This window comes from Corapipo altera, unplaced genomic scaffold, assembly GCF_003945725.1.
Source record: "Corapipo altera isolate COAL_440 unplaced genomic scaffold, ASM394572v1 61411, whole genome shotgun sequence".
In the NCBI taxonomy this organism is placed as follows: domain Eukaryota; kingdom Metazoa; phylum Chordata; class Aves; order Passeriformes; family Pipridae; genus Corapipo; species Corapipo altera.
The window spans coordinates 15,103,298-15,122,753 of NW_020884875.1; the positions used below are offsets into that span (position 1 = coordinate 15,103,298).

The following is a 19,456-nucleotide window of genomic DNA, read 5'->3' on the forward strand; positions in this document are numbered from 1 at the left end:
TAGAATAGAATCATAGAATCATAGAATCGATTGGGTTGGAAAAGACCTCCGAGATCATCGAGTCCAAACCTTGGTCCAAATCCAGTCCATTTACTAGATCATGGCACTAAGGGCCACGTCCAATCTGCGTTTAAAAATCTCCAGGGATGGTGAATCCACCACCTCTCTGGGCAGCCCATTCCAAGGTCTGATTACTATCTCTGTAAAGAATTTTCTCCTGATATCCAACTTAAATTTCCCCTGGAGGAGCTTAAGCCCGTGCCCCCTTGTCCTATTGCTGAGTGCCTGAGAGAAGAGACCAACCCCCACCTGGCTAGAACTTCCCTTCAGGTAGTTATAGACGGTGATGAGGTCACCTCTGAGCCTCCTCTTCTCCAGGCTAAACAACCCCAGCTCCCTCAGCCTCTCCCCATAGGACTTATGCTCCAGTCCCTTCACCAGCCTTGTTGCTCTTCTCTGGACCCGCTCCAGCACCTCAATATCCTTCCTGAACTGAGGGGTCCAGAACTGAACACAATACTCAAGGTGTGGCCTCACCAATGCAGAGTACAGGGGAAGGATCACTTCCCTGCTCCTGCTGGCCACGCTATTTTGATATAGGACAAGATCCCATTGGCCTTCTTGGCCACCTGGGCACACTGTTGGCTCATGTTGAGCTTCCTGTCAATTAGTACCCCCAGGTCCCTTTCTGCCTGGCTGCTCTCCAGCCACTCTGTGCCCAGCCTGTAGCACTGCAGGGGGTTGTTGTGGCCAAAGTGCAGAACCTGGCACTTGGCTTTATTGAACTTCATCCCATTGTAATTAGCCCATCTCTCAAGTCTATCCAGATCCCTCTGCACAAGTCATCTTGTTCTTTATGAGAAAACATGGATGATATACTCTTGCTTGAGATACAAGGTAAGCAACAGAACCTAATAGTTCTTCCTATTGAAACAGCGTGAAATCCGATGTTTACTAGAATGTGGCATTAGAAAATTCATCAGTTACAAATAAACCTAAAGTCTAAGTAGTTAGTCTGCAGAATCCTGGTTTCCAGAAGGCTGTGCAAGCTATATGTTTACTCTGAGAACAAGCGACACTGCATGAATTTAGAACAGGTATCTGATGTTAAGATTCCACATTGGAAATTAATGACACCGGCAAGAGTTGGACTAGGATTGCAAAGTACAAGAATTCCAGGCATTACCTATTATGCCTTATTGCTTACTTATGTACATTTCATAATGACTTACAAAATATAATGCTATAAAGTAAAACAGATGGAGTTGTGGTATAACATTAAGAAAACTATTTTTTTTGCACATGAAAACATAATTAATAACTAATTTCTACATTCAGTAAGCCCCAGCATTACCACGTAAATTAAGTGCAATGTCTTGCACTACATTATGGACATCAATGTTACTGAGCCTAACTTTTACAAACACTTTTGACTCTTGAAAGACACTGACATTCTGAAGAAAGGAGACAAATAAAAGCAATGACACAGAAAGAGTAAACTTGTTGTTGTCCTTCCTTAGTTTTCAGTGTGCACATGCACACATGAGAAATCAGTTATTCCCAGCTGAATCTATGATTTGAGTCTATGTAAATATCAAGAACCTGATCTACTGACTACTATGAATCAGTGTTCAAGCCATCCCATCACATCTCAGTGATTTACATTGGCTGATCATGGTCCCAAATTTTCTTCAAAATTATATTCCAGTAACTTTCATGTCTTGTAAAATAATTAATTACAAAATTCTTATCACAAACTGCAGGCATGAGCTTGGAAAATTCAAGTGTGCTAAAATGCACACCCAATTTTTTACTTGAAGACTGTACTGGGTCTGGCTGAGATGAATACCTTTCCCCACAGCAGCCCTTACAGTGCTGTGCACTGCACTGGTAGCTAGAAAGGTGTTGATAACACACCAGTGTTTTGGCTACTGCTGAGCAGTGCTGGCACAGCACCAGCGCTGTCTCTCAACATTCATCCCCCTGTCCAGGTCAAGGGCATGATGCTGGAAGAGGAAAACAACCAGGCCACCTGACCCGAACTTACCAAAGGGATATTCCATACCATATGACATAAAAGCTAAGGAACGGAGGAGGAGGCTGCGGGGCATTCATTGTTTCCAATGGCTGCCTGCTAAGAAACTATTACGTGTGCCGAAGTCCTGCTTCCTGGGATGTGGCTGGACATTGCTGCTGATGGGAAGTAGAGAATAAGTCTTGCCATTTTCATCTTCGTTTTTGTGTGTGCAAACTTTCCCTTTTGCTTTAGTAAACTGCCATATCTCAACCTACGAGTAGTTTTCCATCTCATTCTCTCTCCCCTGTCTGGCTGGGAAGGAGAGAGAGAGAGAGCAGCTTGGTGAGCACCCAGTGTCCAGCCAAGGTCAATCCACGATGAAGACACAGACCTTTTATACTGCAACTTGAAATACCAGTATCGCTTCACAGTATCTGTACAAGAACAGAATTCTAATTCAAACAAGAAAACCACTCTTTACTTTGTTTTTCTGTAATTTCTAATTCAAACAAACAAGTAACTTAATAATTATTATCTTACTCAGCAACTAACAACCTCAGAATTACTCCTGTGGGTTTTAGTATGGCTTACTTACACAGCTTAGCAGGTAGGCATGCAAATATTTTTTTTTACTGTCATCTCTGTGAGTTTTTTATGGTACTTAATTAACTGAAGTACTATTTCCTGGGATAGAAATATGATAAACACTGGATGAAAATAAATATTTCAAGATACATTATTTATATGCAGATTAGCTAATGCTCATGATAATGCTATGGTATTGCAACATGTTAGAAAACCTCCACGCAGAAAAGCCAAGAAATTCTTTGATGGTAGAACAATATCCTTAAACTCCTTTAAGTTTTTAGGATAACCCTGTGCTCCTTAAAATAACAGTGAGCTTCGCAGAAACTAAAGAGAACAGAATCCTTTGTCTAATACTGAGGGAAAGGCATTATCACAGCCAATGCGTTGGTGCAGACTTTGGAGGTGATGCATCCTAAGCAATGGGAAGAAAAGGAAGTGCCACATATCCTGACACTATCACAACAGCACCCGATACAGCAGTCAAATGATAATGGAGAGGGCTAAATTATCTATCCCACCCTGTCTCATATAACCTCCTTCCCACAAAGAAACTAACTCCTGTAACCAGAATATTGATTCACCGCTTTTTAACAACAAATGAAGCAATAAGCTTCTTCCACAAAAGTGTCTCCAACTGATCTAAACTGTTAAGACAGGAAGTTATTTTCTTTCATCCTTCCCCTTTATCAAGTAAAACTGCTAAACACAAATATCAAAACTTATGCCATGAAAGGACAATTAGTGCATCTATAACCAGAGAATGAAAACTCAAAATAAATTATTTTCTCTGTAAGAGTGTATGGTTGACCTGCTTTATTCATATACATTTTCTCTTGCATGGGTAATTTTAAATGTATCAGTCAGAAAAAGCTTTATAAAATTTAGCTAAAATAGAGTTGCAATATTGCATATAAAAAACAAAGTAAATATGTCACTGACAGGCATTTATTAGCCATAAAAAAGAACTGAGATCTTCAACACTCAGTCCAAGATCATTTTCCACATGAAAACAAACCAGTGAAAGCACACACAATGCACAACTACAGAAAACTCCGTAAACCAGGGACCACAGTAAATGAAAACAGAGGAGTAATTCTATATATTATTTTCTCAGGACCTGTAAGTTAGACAGATAAAGAAACCTTAATTTTCAGATTTCTAAAAATTCTCATTAATTACTGCAGACTTATAGTTGAAGAAATATGGCATTGTTAGGAACATGTCACAGGGCTCGCACTAAATTTGCAAGACCTCAAGAGTTGGGTTTGTCAGGCTTTCTTTGTTTAGACTTGTCTGTGCTAGCCCTAAAGCTTTGTTCTAGCAGTAACTGTCAAACAATCAATAACTGTTACTTAATCTGTTTCCAATTTAGCTTAGCCTTCTAAGATTGTGTGGTATAAAACGTATAATTAAAATGCTCAGGCACTGTTCTATCTAACAGACAATAACAGCAAAGAGCTGTTCTGTACAGAATAAACAATCCATGACCCCCGATTAAAAATGCAGCAAAGAGGATTGTGGCATAACAATCTTCAAGAAGTATCCAGCAAATGTAAAACATATAAAGCACATTCAGATGTAATTTGAACATGCAAACCAGTGAAGAACCAATAAGGTGTAGACTATGCTAGAACACATTAAAAATAGCTGCAAGTGGACACAGAGTGAACAGAGATCCCCACCACCCATCACACTTGTCCAGACATAACACCTGTGATAGTGCTAAATTGCTGCAACTCTCTGTAACTCGTTCTCAGACAGAAGCCATTCACCTTTAGTATGCAGAAGGCTAGTAAAAGGGTACAGATAATGCTGGAGAAAAACAGATAGATACTGTTAAGTACTAGGAAAATAACAACTTTAACTATATTAGTAATAATAATCTTTTTGACAGTTCAGATTTCAATTAAGAATACTGTGGTCGGTTGACCCTGGCTGGAAGCTAGGTACCCAGTGAAGCCTCTCTCTCACTCCCCTCCACAACTGGACAGAGGAGAGAGGAAAAAAAAAACAACTAAGGATTCCTGAGTCGAGATAAGAGCTGGGAGAGGTCAGTTACTGATCCCCATCAGGGGCAAAACATACTCAAAGTGGGGATATTAATTGAATTTATTACTAACAGGGTCAGAGCAAAAGAGTGAGAAGTAAAATAATCTTAAAAACACGTTCCCCCATCCCTCGTTCCTTCCAAGTTCTACCTCCTCCTCCCCAGTGGTGCAGGGGGATGGGGAATGGGGGTTATGGTCAGTTGTTTCTGTCGCTGCTCAGAGCAAGGAGTTCTTCCCCTGTTCCCATGGGGTCCACGGGCAACAGTTCTTCACAGAACTGCTGCAACACAGGTCACTCTTCCACGGGGTGCAGCCCTTCCGGAATAAGCTGCTCCAGCATGGGTCCCACACACAGCCAGAAGTCCTACCAGGGAAAAAACTACGTCAGCGTGGACTCATCTCTCTATGGGCTCTCCTGGTAGGTCCTTGCCAGGACTCTGTTCCATCATGGGCCTCCCACAGGGTCACAGCCTCCTTCGAGCATCCATCTGCTTTGGTGTGGGCTCCTCCATGGGCTGCAGGTGGGTCTCTGCACCACGATGGTCCCCTATGGGCTGCAGGGGCACAGCTGCTCCACTATGGTCTGCACCATGGGCTGCAGGGCCTCAGCTCCCATGCCTGGAGCACCTCCTGCCCCTCCTTCTGCACTTGGTGTCTGCATTGTTCTCACTCCGCTCTTCCCTCACTGCAATTTTCACCTGTGTAATAACTTTCTTTCCATTCCTAAATATGTTATCACAGAGGTCTTACTATCACTCCTGACAGGCTTGGCCTTGGCCAGCAGCAGGAAGCCCATCCTGGAGCTGGCTGGCATTGGCTCCACCAGACACAGGGTAAGCTTCTAGCAGCTTCTAACAGAAGCCAGCCCTGTAGCCTCCCCCGCTACTAAAACCCAGCCACAGAAACCCAATACAAGTAATAATAAATTCTTGGGTGTGAGTACACAGCGTGTCTGGCCAATATAAACCACACAAATTGTTGTACAACAAATTTGTAAAGAATGAGGTTTCAATGTAATTGCAATTCTTGGACAATTCCAGCAATTAAAGCCCCCTTTGTCACATCCGAATTAGCAGTTATACGGCTATAGTTGATTAATACATCACAATCTGTGCAGGAAGAAAGTTTATGTCTGATATGTGGAACCAAGTAGCTTCTTACTATAGGTGCAGCCATAATAGTCTTAATATATTTTAAACAGCCAGGTAAGCCTGAACCTGTCACTGTAACAACAATGCATTTTTGTTTCAGGATAGAGTGACCTGCTTGACAAGCAAAACTGTTGTTAACTAGAGGCAAATGCCGATAATACAGTTCAAATATTCTCATATCATACAATGTATGTGACAAGTTGGGGGTTACATCCCTTGTATTATCATATTGCCTCCAACTATAATAAAATCGAATAACTTTTAAGTATAGACAAATCATGATACAAAATGCGTGGGAAGAACTGTGTCACAAGAATACAACAGTTACACATGACAAAGATCGTGAAACCTGACAAAATTCTTACTTCTATAATGAAAATAATCAGGTAACTTTCTCCTCATAGATATTCTAACTGTATTCTTTGTTGCTATTGCATATGGATTTAAATCAATGCTGGTTTGCAAGTGACTTTTTTAAAATGAAGGATAATTCTTTCATAAAATCATAGAATGGTTTGGGTTGGAAGGGACCTTAAAGATCATCTAGTCCAGCCCCCATGCCACAGGCAGGGACACCTTCCACTAGACCAGGTTGCTCAGAGCCCCAACCAACCCGGTCTCGAACACTTCTGGGGATGGGGTATCACAGCTTCTCTGGACAACCTGTTCCTGTGTCTCACCACCCACTGAGCAAAGATTTTCTTCCTAATACCTGATCTAATCTAATCTAGATCTCTCCTCTTTTAGTTTAAAATTGTTCCCCCTTGTCCTATCACTATCTGTCCACATAGGAAGTCCCTCTCCCTCCTACTTGTAAGCTCCCTTAAAGGGATTGGAAGGTCACAATAAAGTCTCTCAGCCTGTCTTCATAGGAGAGGTGCTCCAGCCTGCTGGTCATCTTTGTGGCCTCCCCTGAACCTGCTGTAACAGCTCCAAGTCTTTCTTATCCCAAGGACTCCAGAACTGGACATAGCACTCCAGGTGGGCAGAGCAGCACAGACATGCTGTAACATTTATTCCAGAGATGTCTGCACACTGAATTAATGTCTTCACCCTAACTATGGGTTGCAGACTTCTTATTCCATTGTTAAAGCAGTACTGTTACTTGATAGATTATGGAAGTGTCCTATATCTGATTTTGAGTTAGAATTAAGATTTTGATTTAGGACAGTCATAAAATATATCAAACATATAATCATAGGAAGACAACACAAAATCTGGAGTATAAAAGCATATGGGAAATGTGCTTCGCAATACATATAATATAGATACATATTCTCCACCAATAAAAATACAATCTTTAGAATATTCCTAAAAGTATTGGACAACAAATTGACTGTCCACAGTTGCTGCTCACGACAACATGAGTAAAATCTTCTATAGGAGGTAAAGACAATCTAGATTAGGCTCACATGCTGAGGAGAGCTTTCTTCTCTTATATCCCACTGACTGATTTTGCAGGGATTCAGACCTAGAAACACCATAAAATAATAGAAACCTGAAGATTCATAAAAAGGAGTTAGTCACATCTGCTTCCGTTTTTCCCTAGGACTGTAATCAGTAATGTAGTACGCTTCCTATAAACTGCCAAAAGTGCCAATAGCCCACAGAAGAATTTTAAAGTAATAAATGAAAAGAGAAGCTTGAAAAAGAGGTTATTCAACAATGCCCTCTTTTGGAGGCTAACAGCAGACTGTCATGGTCGCAATGAAGTTATGATGGCACTGAGTGCTGCTGTATGGGTCTGCTGGTTTTGGCTGGGGAACAATACTTTCTTCATAGTAGATAGTATCAATGGTGTTTGTAGCACAAGTCCAAAACACAGCCCTGTACTATCTACTATGAAGAAAATTAATCTGTCCCAGACCAAACCAGTACAACAGGGAAATCTTATACATATTTAAAATACATTGTTTAGAATTTACAAGTGAGAAGAAACTGGACGAAACAATACATGAAAAATTAATTCACTGAAATGAGTTAGCAGAAATGACCAAAGAATGCTGTCAGTGTTAACATCATAAGTCTCTGATCCAAATAATACTGCTCTTTCAGATAACTTTTGGATTACCATCAACAAATAAGTACACCTTCAGACACTACAAAAACCTTCCAAATGGTACTTCTTTTAAAGCCAGTTACACAGTAAACATGAAAAATGAAAATTGAGGTAGAGAAGCTCCTTCCTAAGCAACATGATCCTACTTTGAAGTTTGAGCCAACTTGAAAACTGGTGCTGCTCTAAGTCAGAGATTAGACTAGGTAACATCCAGAGGTCACATCAAATCTAGGTTATTTTTTTCTATCTTTCTAAGTTTGTGTATTAAAGAATCTTGATGATAGAAAAGCATGTTCACGGCAGCAGGAAATGCACAACTGTGCAGAAAAGAGGTTGAAGAAGCACCTTCCTCTGCTTCTGCTCATTCCTTTGGGAAAAAATACTCATTTTATGAAACACAGGAATGAAATTACATTACTACTTTTTTTAGATAAAAACTACTGCTATTGCACCTTTATATCATTTGCCACCAGGATTGCAGCCAGGAAGACACAAGGCCCTTCCTTCTGTCCTGAGGACAGAAGTTACACAATACATCTTTTGGACAGAACTTACCCATGAACTAGACACTTTCACAAACAACACTATGCTGTACAGGTAATTTCAGATAAGCGCAACTAACAGAATCACAAGAATTCTATTTATACAACCCTTCTGCCTTAATAAAAACAGTGTGAATTCAGTTTTTCATCCGAAAAACTACTCTGACATTAGGAGAGCTTTGATTGAATAATTTTTCTTTCCAACTCAGTATACAGTAGTTGATAGAATCTGACTGGAAATACGTATTTAACTTCACATTTTAATAAACATTCAAATTCTCAACATTTGCCAACTTACATAGCTCCATTAGTGTAGACTGTGTCACTTCCCTCCACATACTGAACTTGGGCTGGGTAGACATGCTGTACCTGTTGCACAGTCTGCACTTGCTGTACCTGAAAACAAGAAAACCAGAAGTTTGGGATATCATAAAGAAGGATCAATGTTTCAGTGCACCTAATGGCTTCTAATCAATATGGGATATCTCTGCACTCGTAATTACTAAAGGTATATCAAAGCACTAGCAAAGAAAGTTACTGTTTCTACATAATATTTGTGCTGTAAGTTTGGTAAATGGAGCCCTAACATTGAAGATGCACATTCATGGAGCATACATATCTTCTGTGCCAAAGACATAACTAATCGGAGAACATAAGGACGAAATGAAGTGTAACTATGCTTGGCACCAAGCTGAAGAATCACATTTACTACAGAAGAAAGTATAATTTGGTCATATTTATGTATTTTCTTATTCCATTTTAGTCCTAAGTAACACAAGCCTTAAAATCCCAGCTCGAATATGTTGCAGTAAGTTTAGAAATAAAAGTTCACATTAAGATGCTTTAGCTCTTGTTTAATGAGTTAAATTACAGTGATGCAAGTTTTTTTCGCAGTAGTGCTTTGACCCACTATACAATTATGGACCAAACCCCCTAGTCTGAGTAACCCCTTTCCTGGAATATAATCAGCTATAACAAACTCCAACAAAACCTGGTTTTACATCAATGAGCTAAATGACAAGAGGCAGTAAGGCATGGATTATCTTCACATATATTGCTGGGGACAGTCACACATCAATTCCTTTGATTCATATATTATGTAGAAAAGTTTCAGGTTATGCAAATTTCCTCTCCAGTTTTAATTTTTTGTCTTCTGCCACAGTAAAGATGAAGAATTCCATATTTTACAGTTGTCATCATTCAGAGAAGCCATATTTTGGTCCAAGAGCATTTCAGAATCTAAAATATGCAAAAGGACTTAAGAGATTTCACAGATTGACACAATTTTACCCATGGAATCAAACAGAGAAAATGACAATGCACTTATTTAGTAAACTGATGTAATGTTACGTGACCGTAATTTTTCTTGGATTTATTGTTATAAGGCAACTTCAGCCTAATTCAGTTGGTTCTAAGGACTGCAAACACCATAACCTCAGATCAGTCTTGTTTTCATGCATTTAATAAATCCTCCAAGAGCTCTTTGAGAATATCCTAGTCTAATACCTTCCCCTCTAGTGTTTTTTAAAAAGTTCTGTAAATAAGCATATGTTTCATATCTTTTTATAATATTGACTCTGACTGAAAGGAAATACTAGATTTTTACAGAAACCTTCCCTTAGGTTGACATTAAAACCCAAATTCTGAAAAAAGAAAAAACAGCCAAAGTTTTGAATGCATATTAGCATGATGGAAAATCAGATGTTTCTGTCCATTAACAGCAAAGAGACAGAACCTGCATACTGATAAAATGGAATTCTACATAATGTACAAACACAGCACTAAAACACAGAGGTCACATTCCTCTTCTATACAAGGTATTATATTTTCCCATTATTCTTGGACACAAGCTGCTACCATTTCAAAAATGTCAGATTGAGCACAGTGCAAGACCTTTACCACAGAACTGAGATGATATTGCAGGGATAAAGTGTATAGAGTGCATCAAAGCTCAGTGCCCATTGGACAGGAAGCTGAAAAATTCCAAAATGTGTTTATCTTCTGATTTGGAATAACAACAATAAAAATATAATTTACCATAAAACAAAATATCAAAACTTGTTAAAATTACAATTTTCATTGCTTCATTTCAAATTTTTGACCAATTTTTATATAAACCAAAATAAATTATATTCTTAATTATACTACCTCACAGGGATAATTAAGTTATATTTTATCTATAAAAAAAGTTATATTTTATCTATGAAAGTCTGTCATACTGAAATGCAGAAATTACACTGAAGTATAAAACAAAATATAAGAGTGAACTTTGACTTCCAAGAAAAAGTGCTTATGTACTAAGCAAAGAGTAGAACAGGGTAAAATATGTATATATATGGATTTTTAAACTACATTTTAAAAAGTACATAAAATTATCTACCGTGTCTACACAAACAGTTTGGTTGTTCAAAATTTTCTGTCCTTGGAGATAAAAATAGTTTTCGTCCTTCATTATTATGAATTACTTTTGGCAAGTAACATACAAATACAACATTCTGTAGCATTCTAAGCACATTCATCTTTTATATAAGGCTAATGTCAGTTCATGATTATGCTTTTCATATGCTAAACATAATTTTGCATTAAGAGCAATTTTGATTAGCAGAAGTCTGCATCTTAGTTAGTGATACAATGCTTTGAGAATGCAATAGCCACTGTGTACGTGACAAGGAAGAAACGCTTTGCCCAACTTCTAATGCATGGATACTTTTATAAAATAGCTTATATGACTATTTTTAGTTTTATTTCTCCTGTCCTTCCATAGTGCATGGCATAAAATACAAAGTGAGTTTAATTTTGAATCCTTAAAAGCTTACTGCACTATGCTGAAGAGTGCCTGTTGCAAAAGCAATGATGCATTAATGAAAAATCCCTGTATTTGAGGAAACAAGACGAAGAAAATTCCTCAGGCTATTTAAACAGAATTTAATTACACTCCCACATTTTTGGTCTTATGGTTGTTGCTTTTTGCTTACCACTCCTCTCTATCTCATCTCAGGAGTGACTGCTGCTGTGTTGTATGAAACCAGCTGCCACTAATGCCACTTTTGAAAGAGGAAGAATCTAGGTTTTCATTAATGGTACCTCCTTTGTTCCTATTTTTGGAGCATCACAGCAATCTTCTACAAGCTCCGTATTCATACCAGCTATATGGAAATTAGGGATTTGTTTTAGCTGAAAATATTACAAGTTACTCTTGTGCTGTTTCCTTAAAAGACAGGATGCTTCAATATAAACACAGCTGAAGAGTAAAGGCTCTTAGTCCACGCTTCCACTTTTTCAGCTTGCTCTTCCTCAGGGCAAAAATCTTTCATTTTGAAAAAGATAGGTGTTTTGTGTGCATAAAAGAAACACTGATGCCATGAAAACAACCCCAAATTAATGCATTTAGGAGATGTCATTTAAACACAGTCTATATACAGGAATAGAAACATGGGAAAAAAAGACCTCCCTAAGAAAAATGAAATGTTAGACACTGCTTTAATATTAACTAAAAGCAAATTCATCTAAAATTGCATTATTCACTAGAAAGTACTAGTAAATTACTGCAAATGATAATACAGGTTTCAGCTTACACCAAATGTTACATATACACACTCATGTTACAGTATCCTTTAACAAAACCCTAGAAGTGTCTTACTGCTTTTAGCAATTTATATTCACAACATAATATAATCCAAATGTGAATATTCCCACATAATTTGGATACAGCTCATATTATTAAGCATGTCCCTTATAAACCATAGAAAAAACAAAACCACATCTTACAGACTGTGCATCTAAAACCTTCTCTCCAGCTTTCAACATTAAATGTGCAGAAATAATAAGCCCTCCCTGTGCCATCAAAAGAATGGCTTTATTAAAATAGCACTCTTTCTCCACATTTTCTTTAGACAAATTGGCCCATTCCTTCCAAATGTACATGGAGACAGTACTAACTTTAGGTAAATGCGACCTACACACAGATAATTCCTCAAGACAAATCACACCTGCAACCCTACAATTGAAATTATCTATCACATCTACATTCTTTATCACATTTCCTGCTGGCATACCATATTCACATTTTCACTCTTTTTTTTTCTCCTTACTACTCATTTTCTTCCATAATCAGGATTAGATCTCTCTATACAAATCTCCCAAACATATGTTTTAATCATTGCAATACTGTCTGCACTGGATTTCCAAACGTTCTTGTTGTATCTTCAAACCCTGACTCTTTAGCTTTCCTTTCTCAAACATTATGCTAATGACACAGCGTTAAAAGTCAACCAGATAAACATAATTCAATATCCCCACAGGAAAAAATAATCCAGTATAATGACGGCGTATTCAATGCAAGGGAACACCCAGAAGTAGCAGTACTACAGGAGATGTATGTAAAGTTTATCAAGGGACAGCTTTACATACTCAGGTAGTACAACAAAAAATTCTGTTTGCTGTTCTTATTAAGATATAATCAAAGAAGGAAAAATCCAATCTGCTCCTGGGCTTCTATGCTTTGACATGAGCGTTACATTATTAAGGGACAACTGGAATAACTTCAGGAAAAATGCAGACAATTGGTGACAAAGATTAACGCATTATTTATGCGGGAAAATATGTTAAGGAAAGTTCCCAGGCTGACCATTCACAAGACTCTCTGGCAGTCACACTCCCAATGCCAAAGACTTTAACTCTTGGGCCTGAGGCCCCCTCACAGTGGGCATCTCCAGTCAGCAAATAAGGATCCCATTCTATCATAAAAGTTTTCAAAAAAGTAGAAACTTTGCACAAGCAAATTTAACAAACCAAAGTCCTGCTCATTTTTCATTTTGCTGCGACAAAAATGCATAGAACTTGTCCTTAGAGTTCAATCAAGACAAATATTAGAACTGCAACACTATAAAGTATCCTATATGCCACTAACTGGCTACCTGTCTTCCATCTCTCACATTGATCAGTACTTCACAAGTTCAGTATGTAATATTAGACCATTGTACGTAAATCTTATATGCTGAAAACAAGCAACCATGTAGCACTACCAAATTGCCATCTTGTATCTCAAAGGCTGAATAAGAACAAGTCATATAAATTACATCTATTAAACATCTGTTATCATATAGATATCATATGATAACAACTGTTATTTAGAAAATAAAAAACAAACAAATCATCTAGATTGTATTTGACAAAGAAAAAAGTCTTGCACTACACAAACCCTACAAAGGGGTTACAGACAAAATCTCCTACAAAGGCTAGCTAAGTTCATACTATAGTACTGGAACTAGGAGGCATTAGAAACTGAGTCTGTGCATCAGGAAAAAAATATTAGTGAAATGTCTGAGACTCTGGAACACATACCTGAAAATGCACTGGAACTTGAGAACTCAGAAAATGCTGAAGAATTTGATTTAGAGAAAAGTATTCCACTGGCACAGAAACAAATGCCAGTATTTAATAATTTATGTCTAGTTCTTATTTTGTTGATTTTGAAACTGTAAAGTCAGTTTTTGATGAAAAACAACAGATGTCACCTAGAGTACCCATCACATGGACAGTTTATTTCTGTGTATTCTGGAAAAGTCTTGGACAGCCATAATGGCTATCACACTTAGTCCCCATTTTGTACCTCCATACTTTTCCTTTTTAGCTCCCCATTTTCTTCTGCCAACACTTCTTCCAAAGCTCATGGGTGCTCCATAGGAGTGACTATTTCATGTAATAGAAGAGTGCACTGTGCTGGCTGCTACAAAAGCATTCTTCCTTCCCTGGCAAATGCACGTTATGAATTACTGTTTGTCCTACCACCAATACTTTCATGACACTGTGCATAGATCTGTGGGGAGTCAAACCTAGAGATGCAAAGGAAAATGCTTTCCATTTTTACATTTGTATTGCACTTTCTTGGAAATCCAAATGGATGGAGAAATGATACAGTCAATAATATCAGACACATATCTATTATTTAATGAAAAAAATGTAAATATTCAGTAACATACAGTACATTTCTAGGAGCTACTGCATGAAGTCCATAACAAACTACAGTTAGAATCACATATGTGTACTACTAGAGCTTGTCAGGGGCTCTAGTTAAGGAACAGATCCTGAAAACAGCTTGCCTTTCTCCAGCTATTTTAATTCCAGCAAAACAAAATCGATAAAAGCAGAGCAAGAGTTCATTTAGCAGTCTTGTACAAAACCAAGTTCTTTACTACATTGTAAAGAACTATCATTCTGAATTTTTGTTTTTTAATTTTCCCAAAACTAACAGCCACGTACCTGTTGCTGAACTGGTACTTGCTGTACTACCTGTGTGGGCACTGCTGCCTGGCCAGCCACAGATGTCTGTAAAGTCACAGTCGAACTTGTATCCGCCCCAGTCTCTGATGTCTGCATTGTGATCTCTGAATAAAATTAAGACATAAAATTATAACGTTAGTACACTGATGTTTTTATTTTGTCACTTATACTAGCACGCTAATTTGTCCCTTATCTCTACTTAGATTTTAAAATTATCTAACAGCAATCTTGGTATCAGTCAAAATTTTTTCCACCTACTAGCATATGAGTTAGTATAAATGGGGTTTTATATTATTTTTATCTTACATTCAAAATACCTTTTGTTTAAATATGAAGAAACATATCACTTATCTGAGTTTTGTCACTTTAGGAATAACTCAGAAAAATCTGCAGCAAATCTTCTCTCAGCTTGAAAATAATTGGTCATCATTCAAAACCATTTTTAATCTGGGTTACTGAATTACACTAAAATCTCTATAGATTCACATTCAAAGTCAAACTTCCAGGAGGCCACAGAATGAAGGGGTCTAATTCAGAATGCCAACTCTGAAAAGCATTTAATAAGTCATAGAGAAAAAGGAACTCAAATAACCTTCAGTGGAAAGCATTAAAGCAACCACTGTATTTAAAATATGAGAAGAAACTTTTTGACACTAATATCATAGAGAAATACATACACAGTGGACAAGAGCCTATGATCATAGCCCTGACATTTAAAGGGAACAATGGAAATTTCGGTAGAACACAGAAATGGTTCAAGAATCAAGGAAAATGCCTGATAAAGAAAACTTATCAGAAAGACAACCAAGCATGACATGTTCTCATAGGAAATACAGACCGGGAGCTGCAGATTCCTGAATTTTGCACAGCACGAATGACAATACAATTGACTGGTGACAAGCCAAAATGAATTTGAAATTGTGAATCAGCCTTTTTTCCCCCCTTTTTTTTATATTTCTCTTAAGTAGTGGATGATTAACTAGTGAAAATAATAACCAGATGAGGCAGGTTCTTCTTCACCTGGTACCTTCAAAACAGAAGACTGTACACGTCTGTGAAGAATCACAGTGAGCAAACACAACTACTAATCTGTAAGCCAAATGTTCTGTGATATAAAATTTTACTGCCCTTAATCTCTATTAATCTATATTAGCTACAAAAAAGACTAGCATTATCATGCATAATAAAAGAGATTTATATGCAAAAAAAAATCTAAATATTTAGAATGACCTATGCAAGTGATTTTTTTTTTTTTTTTTTTAGTTTAACTCATGAGACCCATATGGCTGACAGGGAAGAGACCAGACTTCAATCCCTACCACCACCACCAAATAACAACCTCCCCCAAAAAAACCTACAATATTTTTTTGAGACAAAATCATAATAAAAAATTCAGGGACATATAGTAAGGGAAATTAATTACTATGCCAAAAAATTTTCTATCTTCTCCTTGCTTGACAATAAAACTGGCTGTCAACAGCAGACTCTCTTTTCACAGTAAGGTTCCACAGCAGTTTAAACTGATTTCAGGCTGGGTTTCTGCACTTCCTTCCTCCAACTACCTCTAAATCACTTTGCATTGAAATGTATCCAGTGCAAAGAAGGAAACAGGTATATAACTATGGGATGGGGTCAGGGGGATAGGGTCAGGACCTTGCCAACTCGGACCATTCTTGGTTTAAACTTCAGGTTTGGTCTATGGCACCTAACAGATTTAACTGCTTCTTCTGAAGTATTCAGAAAGACTGATAAATTCTTGATCAAACGTTTTTCAGATTAATCAACAGATTGTCAGAGTTTCATGTCAACTAAACCCTACATTTTTAAGCAGTGGATGCACTTCAGGACCCACCACACCTGTCAAAAATAAGGATACAAAAGTAAAAGAATAGAACTTCACAGATAACATTTGCATGTTAAAGATTATAACAATTAAAATAGATGCCCACAGGATAAATATGTCCACAGGAGAAGTCGGAAGCCTCCATGCTACTGGAAGGCTACAACCTAGATGCCATTACTGAAAGCTGGTGAGATGACCCCCGTGACTCGCGTGCAACCATCAATGGTTACAGGCTGTTCAGAAAAGACAGGTCAGAGAGGAGGGGTAGGTGTACTGGGTTTGTGTGGCAAGGTTTAGTGTGCAGGTGATTTGGACTATACAGATGGCCCCTCTGAGAAGCTGTCAGAAGCTTTCCCTATGTCTGATCCAGTTGGATCCAAGATGGAATCACTGTTGACCAAGGCTGAGCCCATCAGTGACAGTGGTAGTGCCTCTGGGATAACACATTTAAGAAGGGAAAAAACAAGTTATTGGGCAGAAGCAAATTGCAGTCACAGAAGAAAGGAGGGAGAATATATGAGAAAAACAGCCCTGCAGACACATCAGTGGAGAAGGAGGCACAGAAGCTGCCCCAGGTGCCCAAGTAGAGATTCCCTGGAAGCCCATGGTGAAGACCACAGTGAGGCAGGAAGTCCCCCTGCAGCCCATGGAGGTCCGCAGGGATGCATATATCCACCTGCAGCCTGTGGAGGACCTCACAGCAGAGCAGGTGGATGCCTAAGAGAGGCTGTGACCCCATAAGAAGCCCTGGAGCAGGGTTTTGGTAGGACCTGTCAGACCCACAGAGACAAGAACCCATGCAAAAAGCAGATTTGCTGACAGAACTTGTGACCCTGAGGGGTCACATGCTGGAGCATTCTGAAGTTTCTGAAGGACTGCACATCACTGAAGGGACCCACACTGGAGCAGTTTGTGGAAGAACTGTAGCCCACGGGAAGGACTCATGGACAAATTAATGAAGATTGTCTCTTGCAGGAGGAAGGGACTCCAAAATGGAGTAGGGGAAGAGTGTGAGGAGTTGTCCCCCTGAGAAGGAACAGAAGCAGGAACAATGTGTAATGAATTGATGTTAATCCCCATTCCTAATCCCCCTGCACTGCTGGAGGGGAGGAAGTAAAGAATCAAGAATAAAGTGCGGGGTGAGGGGAAGGTATTTTTAAGATTCTGGTTTACTTCTCAATACCCTACCCTGATTTGATTGGCAATAAATCAAATAATTTTCCTCAAGTTGAGTCCATTTTGCCTCTGATGGCAACTGGTGAGCCATCTTTCCCTGTTCTTTTCTTGACCAATGAGCTTTTGGTCATATATTCTCTCCTTTGTCCAGCTGAGGAGGGGAGTGATAGAGCCGCTTTGGTGGGTACCTCGCATTCAACCAAGGACTGCTTCCATTATTCTGGTCTAAGTCTCTATCCTAAATGCAAAACTTTATTATAGCTCAGTACACAGTACACAATATGTTGACAGTCAACCTTAAATATCTTCCTATTCACTGGAAGTCTTTCTAGTACCATGTTAGTGACGCAGCCATCATAATTCTTTTACATCACACCAATACTGAGAAGTCACAAGAACACATTTTTATAATTGTGCTGGTTTTGGCTGGGGTAGAATTAATTTTCCTCACAGTGGCTGGTATGGTGTGTTTTGGATTTCTGTTTAACAGAGGGTTGATAATACAAAGATATTTTTGTTATTGCTGAGCAGTGCTTGCACAGAGTCAAGGCCTTTTCTGCTTTCCATGCTGCCACACTGGCAAGGAAGCTGGGGGTGCATGGGAGGGTGGGAGGAGACACAGTCTGGGCAGGTGACCCCAACTGACCAAAGGGATATTCCATAACGTATGGAACTGTGCTCAGTATATAAAGAGAGGGGAAGAGGGAGGAAGGGGGCATATTTGGAGCGATGGTGTTTTTCCTCCCAAGTCACCATTACACAGGATGGAGCCCTGCCCTTCTGGAGATAGCTCAACACCTTCCTGCCCATGGGAAGCAGTGAATTAATTCCTTGTTTTACTTTGCTTGTGTGTGCTGCTTTTGCTGTCCCTATTAAACTGTCTTTATCTCAACCCATGAGTTTTCTGGTTTTTATCCTTCCGATTCTCTCCCCAGTCCTATCAGTGGAGCAGTGAGCAAGCTGCTGTCTGGAGCTTGGTTGCAGGCTGGGGTGAAGCCATGACAATAAATGCAATGTCTCCATTTTTTCACTGACACTACACGTAAGTAAAAGAACTGCACACTGCACATTGCAAGCAGAAAAGACGTCATCCTTGCCTAATTGGGCCGTCAGGTGTATCACAAGAAACAGATGAATGTTTGACAAGGTCCTTTTTATTCTGTCTAATTAAGCAGTTGGACACACCCGTCTGTTAATGGTATTGCTTTGTACAAGCCGGTGCTTGTTGCATGATGTGAATGTAAGCTAAACAGGCACCTTCTGAAAGACAACTAATTAACCCCTCCAAGTGGGAAAAAGATACTGTCGGGACCCAGCTGCTGAATGCAACAAGAACAGTATTTCCTCACTCTAATGGGCAGAATTTAGGCAAAGCTACTATGCTGAAAATTACTTCTTTTCTGCATATTCTGTGCAGTTTCACATTGTCTGTTAAATTCCCTAAAGATTCTTTAAGATACCAAAATTCTCAGTTTGAATACTTCTGCTTTCTAGACTTGAAATATCAAGACAGAATGGTTTAAGAGTCTAACCTGCTCTATTACTTATCAAATGAGATTTTATAATAAAATATGTCAGATAACTGTTCATTTTATTCCTGGACTACTTCACATTGAACTAATTTACTTTTTGAAGCTACCCAGAGTTTGCAAAGTTTTGTTCAGCCACATATGCTTTATTGTCTAGATCAAATAATGTAGCAGGCTTTAATTCAATGCAGAAAATGAAAGCCTGTAATTTACTTTCAAGT

General features: G+C 38.6%; 1 protein-coding gene across 4 annotated transcripts in view; it reads right to left on the reverse strand.

Moving 5' to 3' along the window:
- Positions 1–19,456, reverse strand: part of RFX3 (regulatory factor X3) — a 106,659-nt gene that overhangs the window by 40,847 nt on the left and 46,356 nt on the right. For all 4 annotated transcript variants that reach the window (XM_027634701.1, XM_027634699.1, XM_027634700.1 and 1 more), the window contains exons 2-3: positions 14,667–14,791; positions 8,704–8,801 (exon numbers count right to left, since the gene is read on the reverse strand). In XM_027634701.1, coding sequence (XP_027490502.1) covers positions 8,704–8,801; positions 14,667–14,783 — 215 coding nt within the window. In that variant the 5' untranslated portion in view covers positions 14,784–14,791. The remainder of the gene's footprint in view (positions 1–8,703; positions 8,802–14,666; positions 14,792–19,456) is intronic.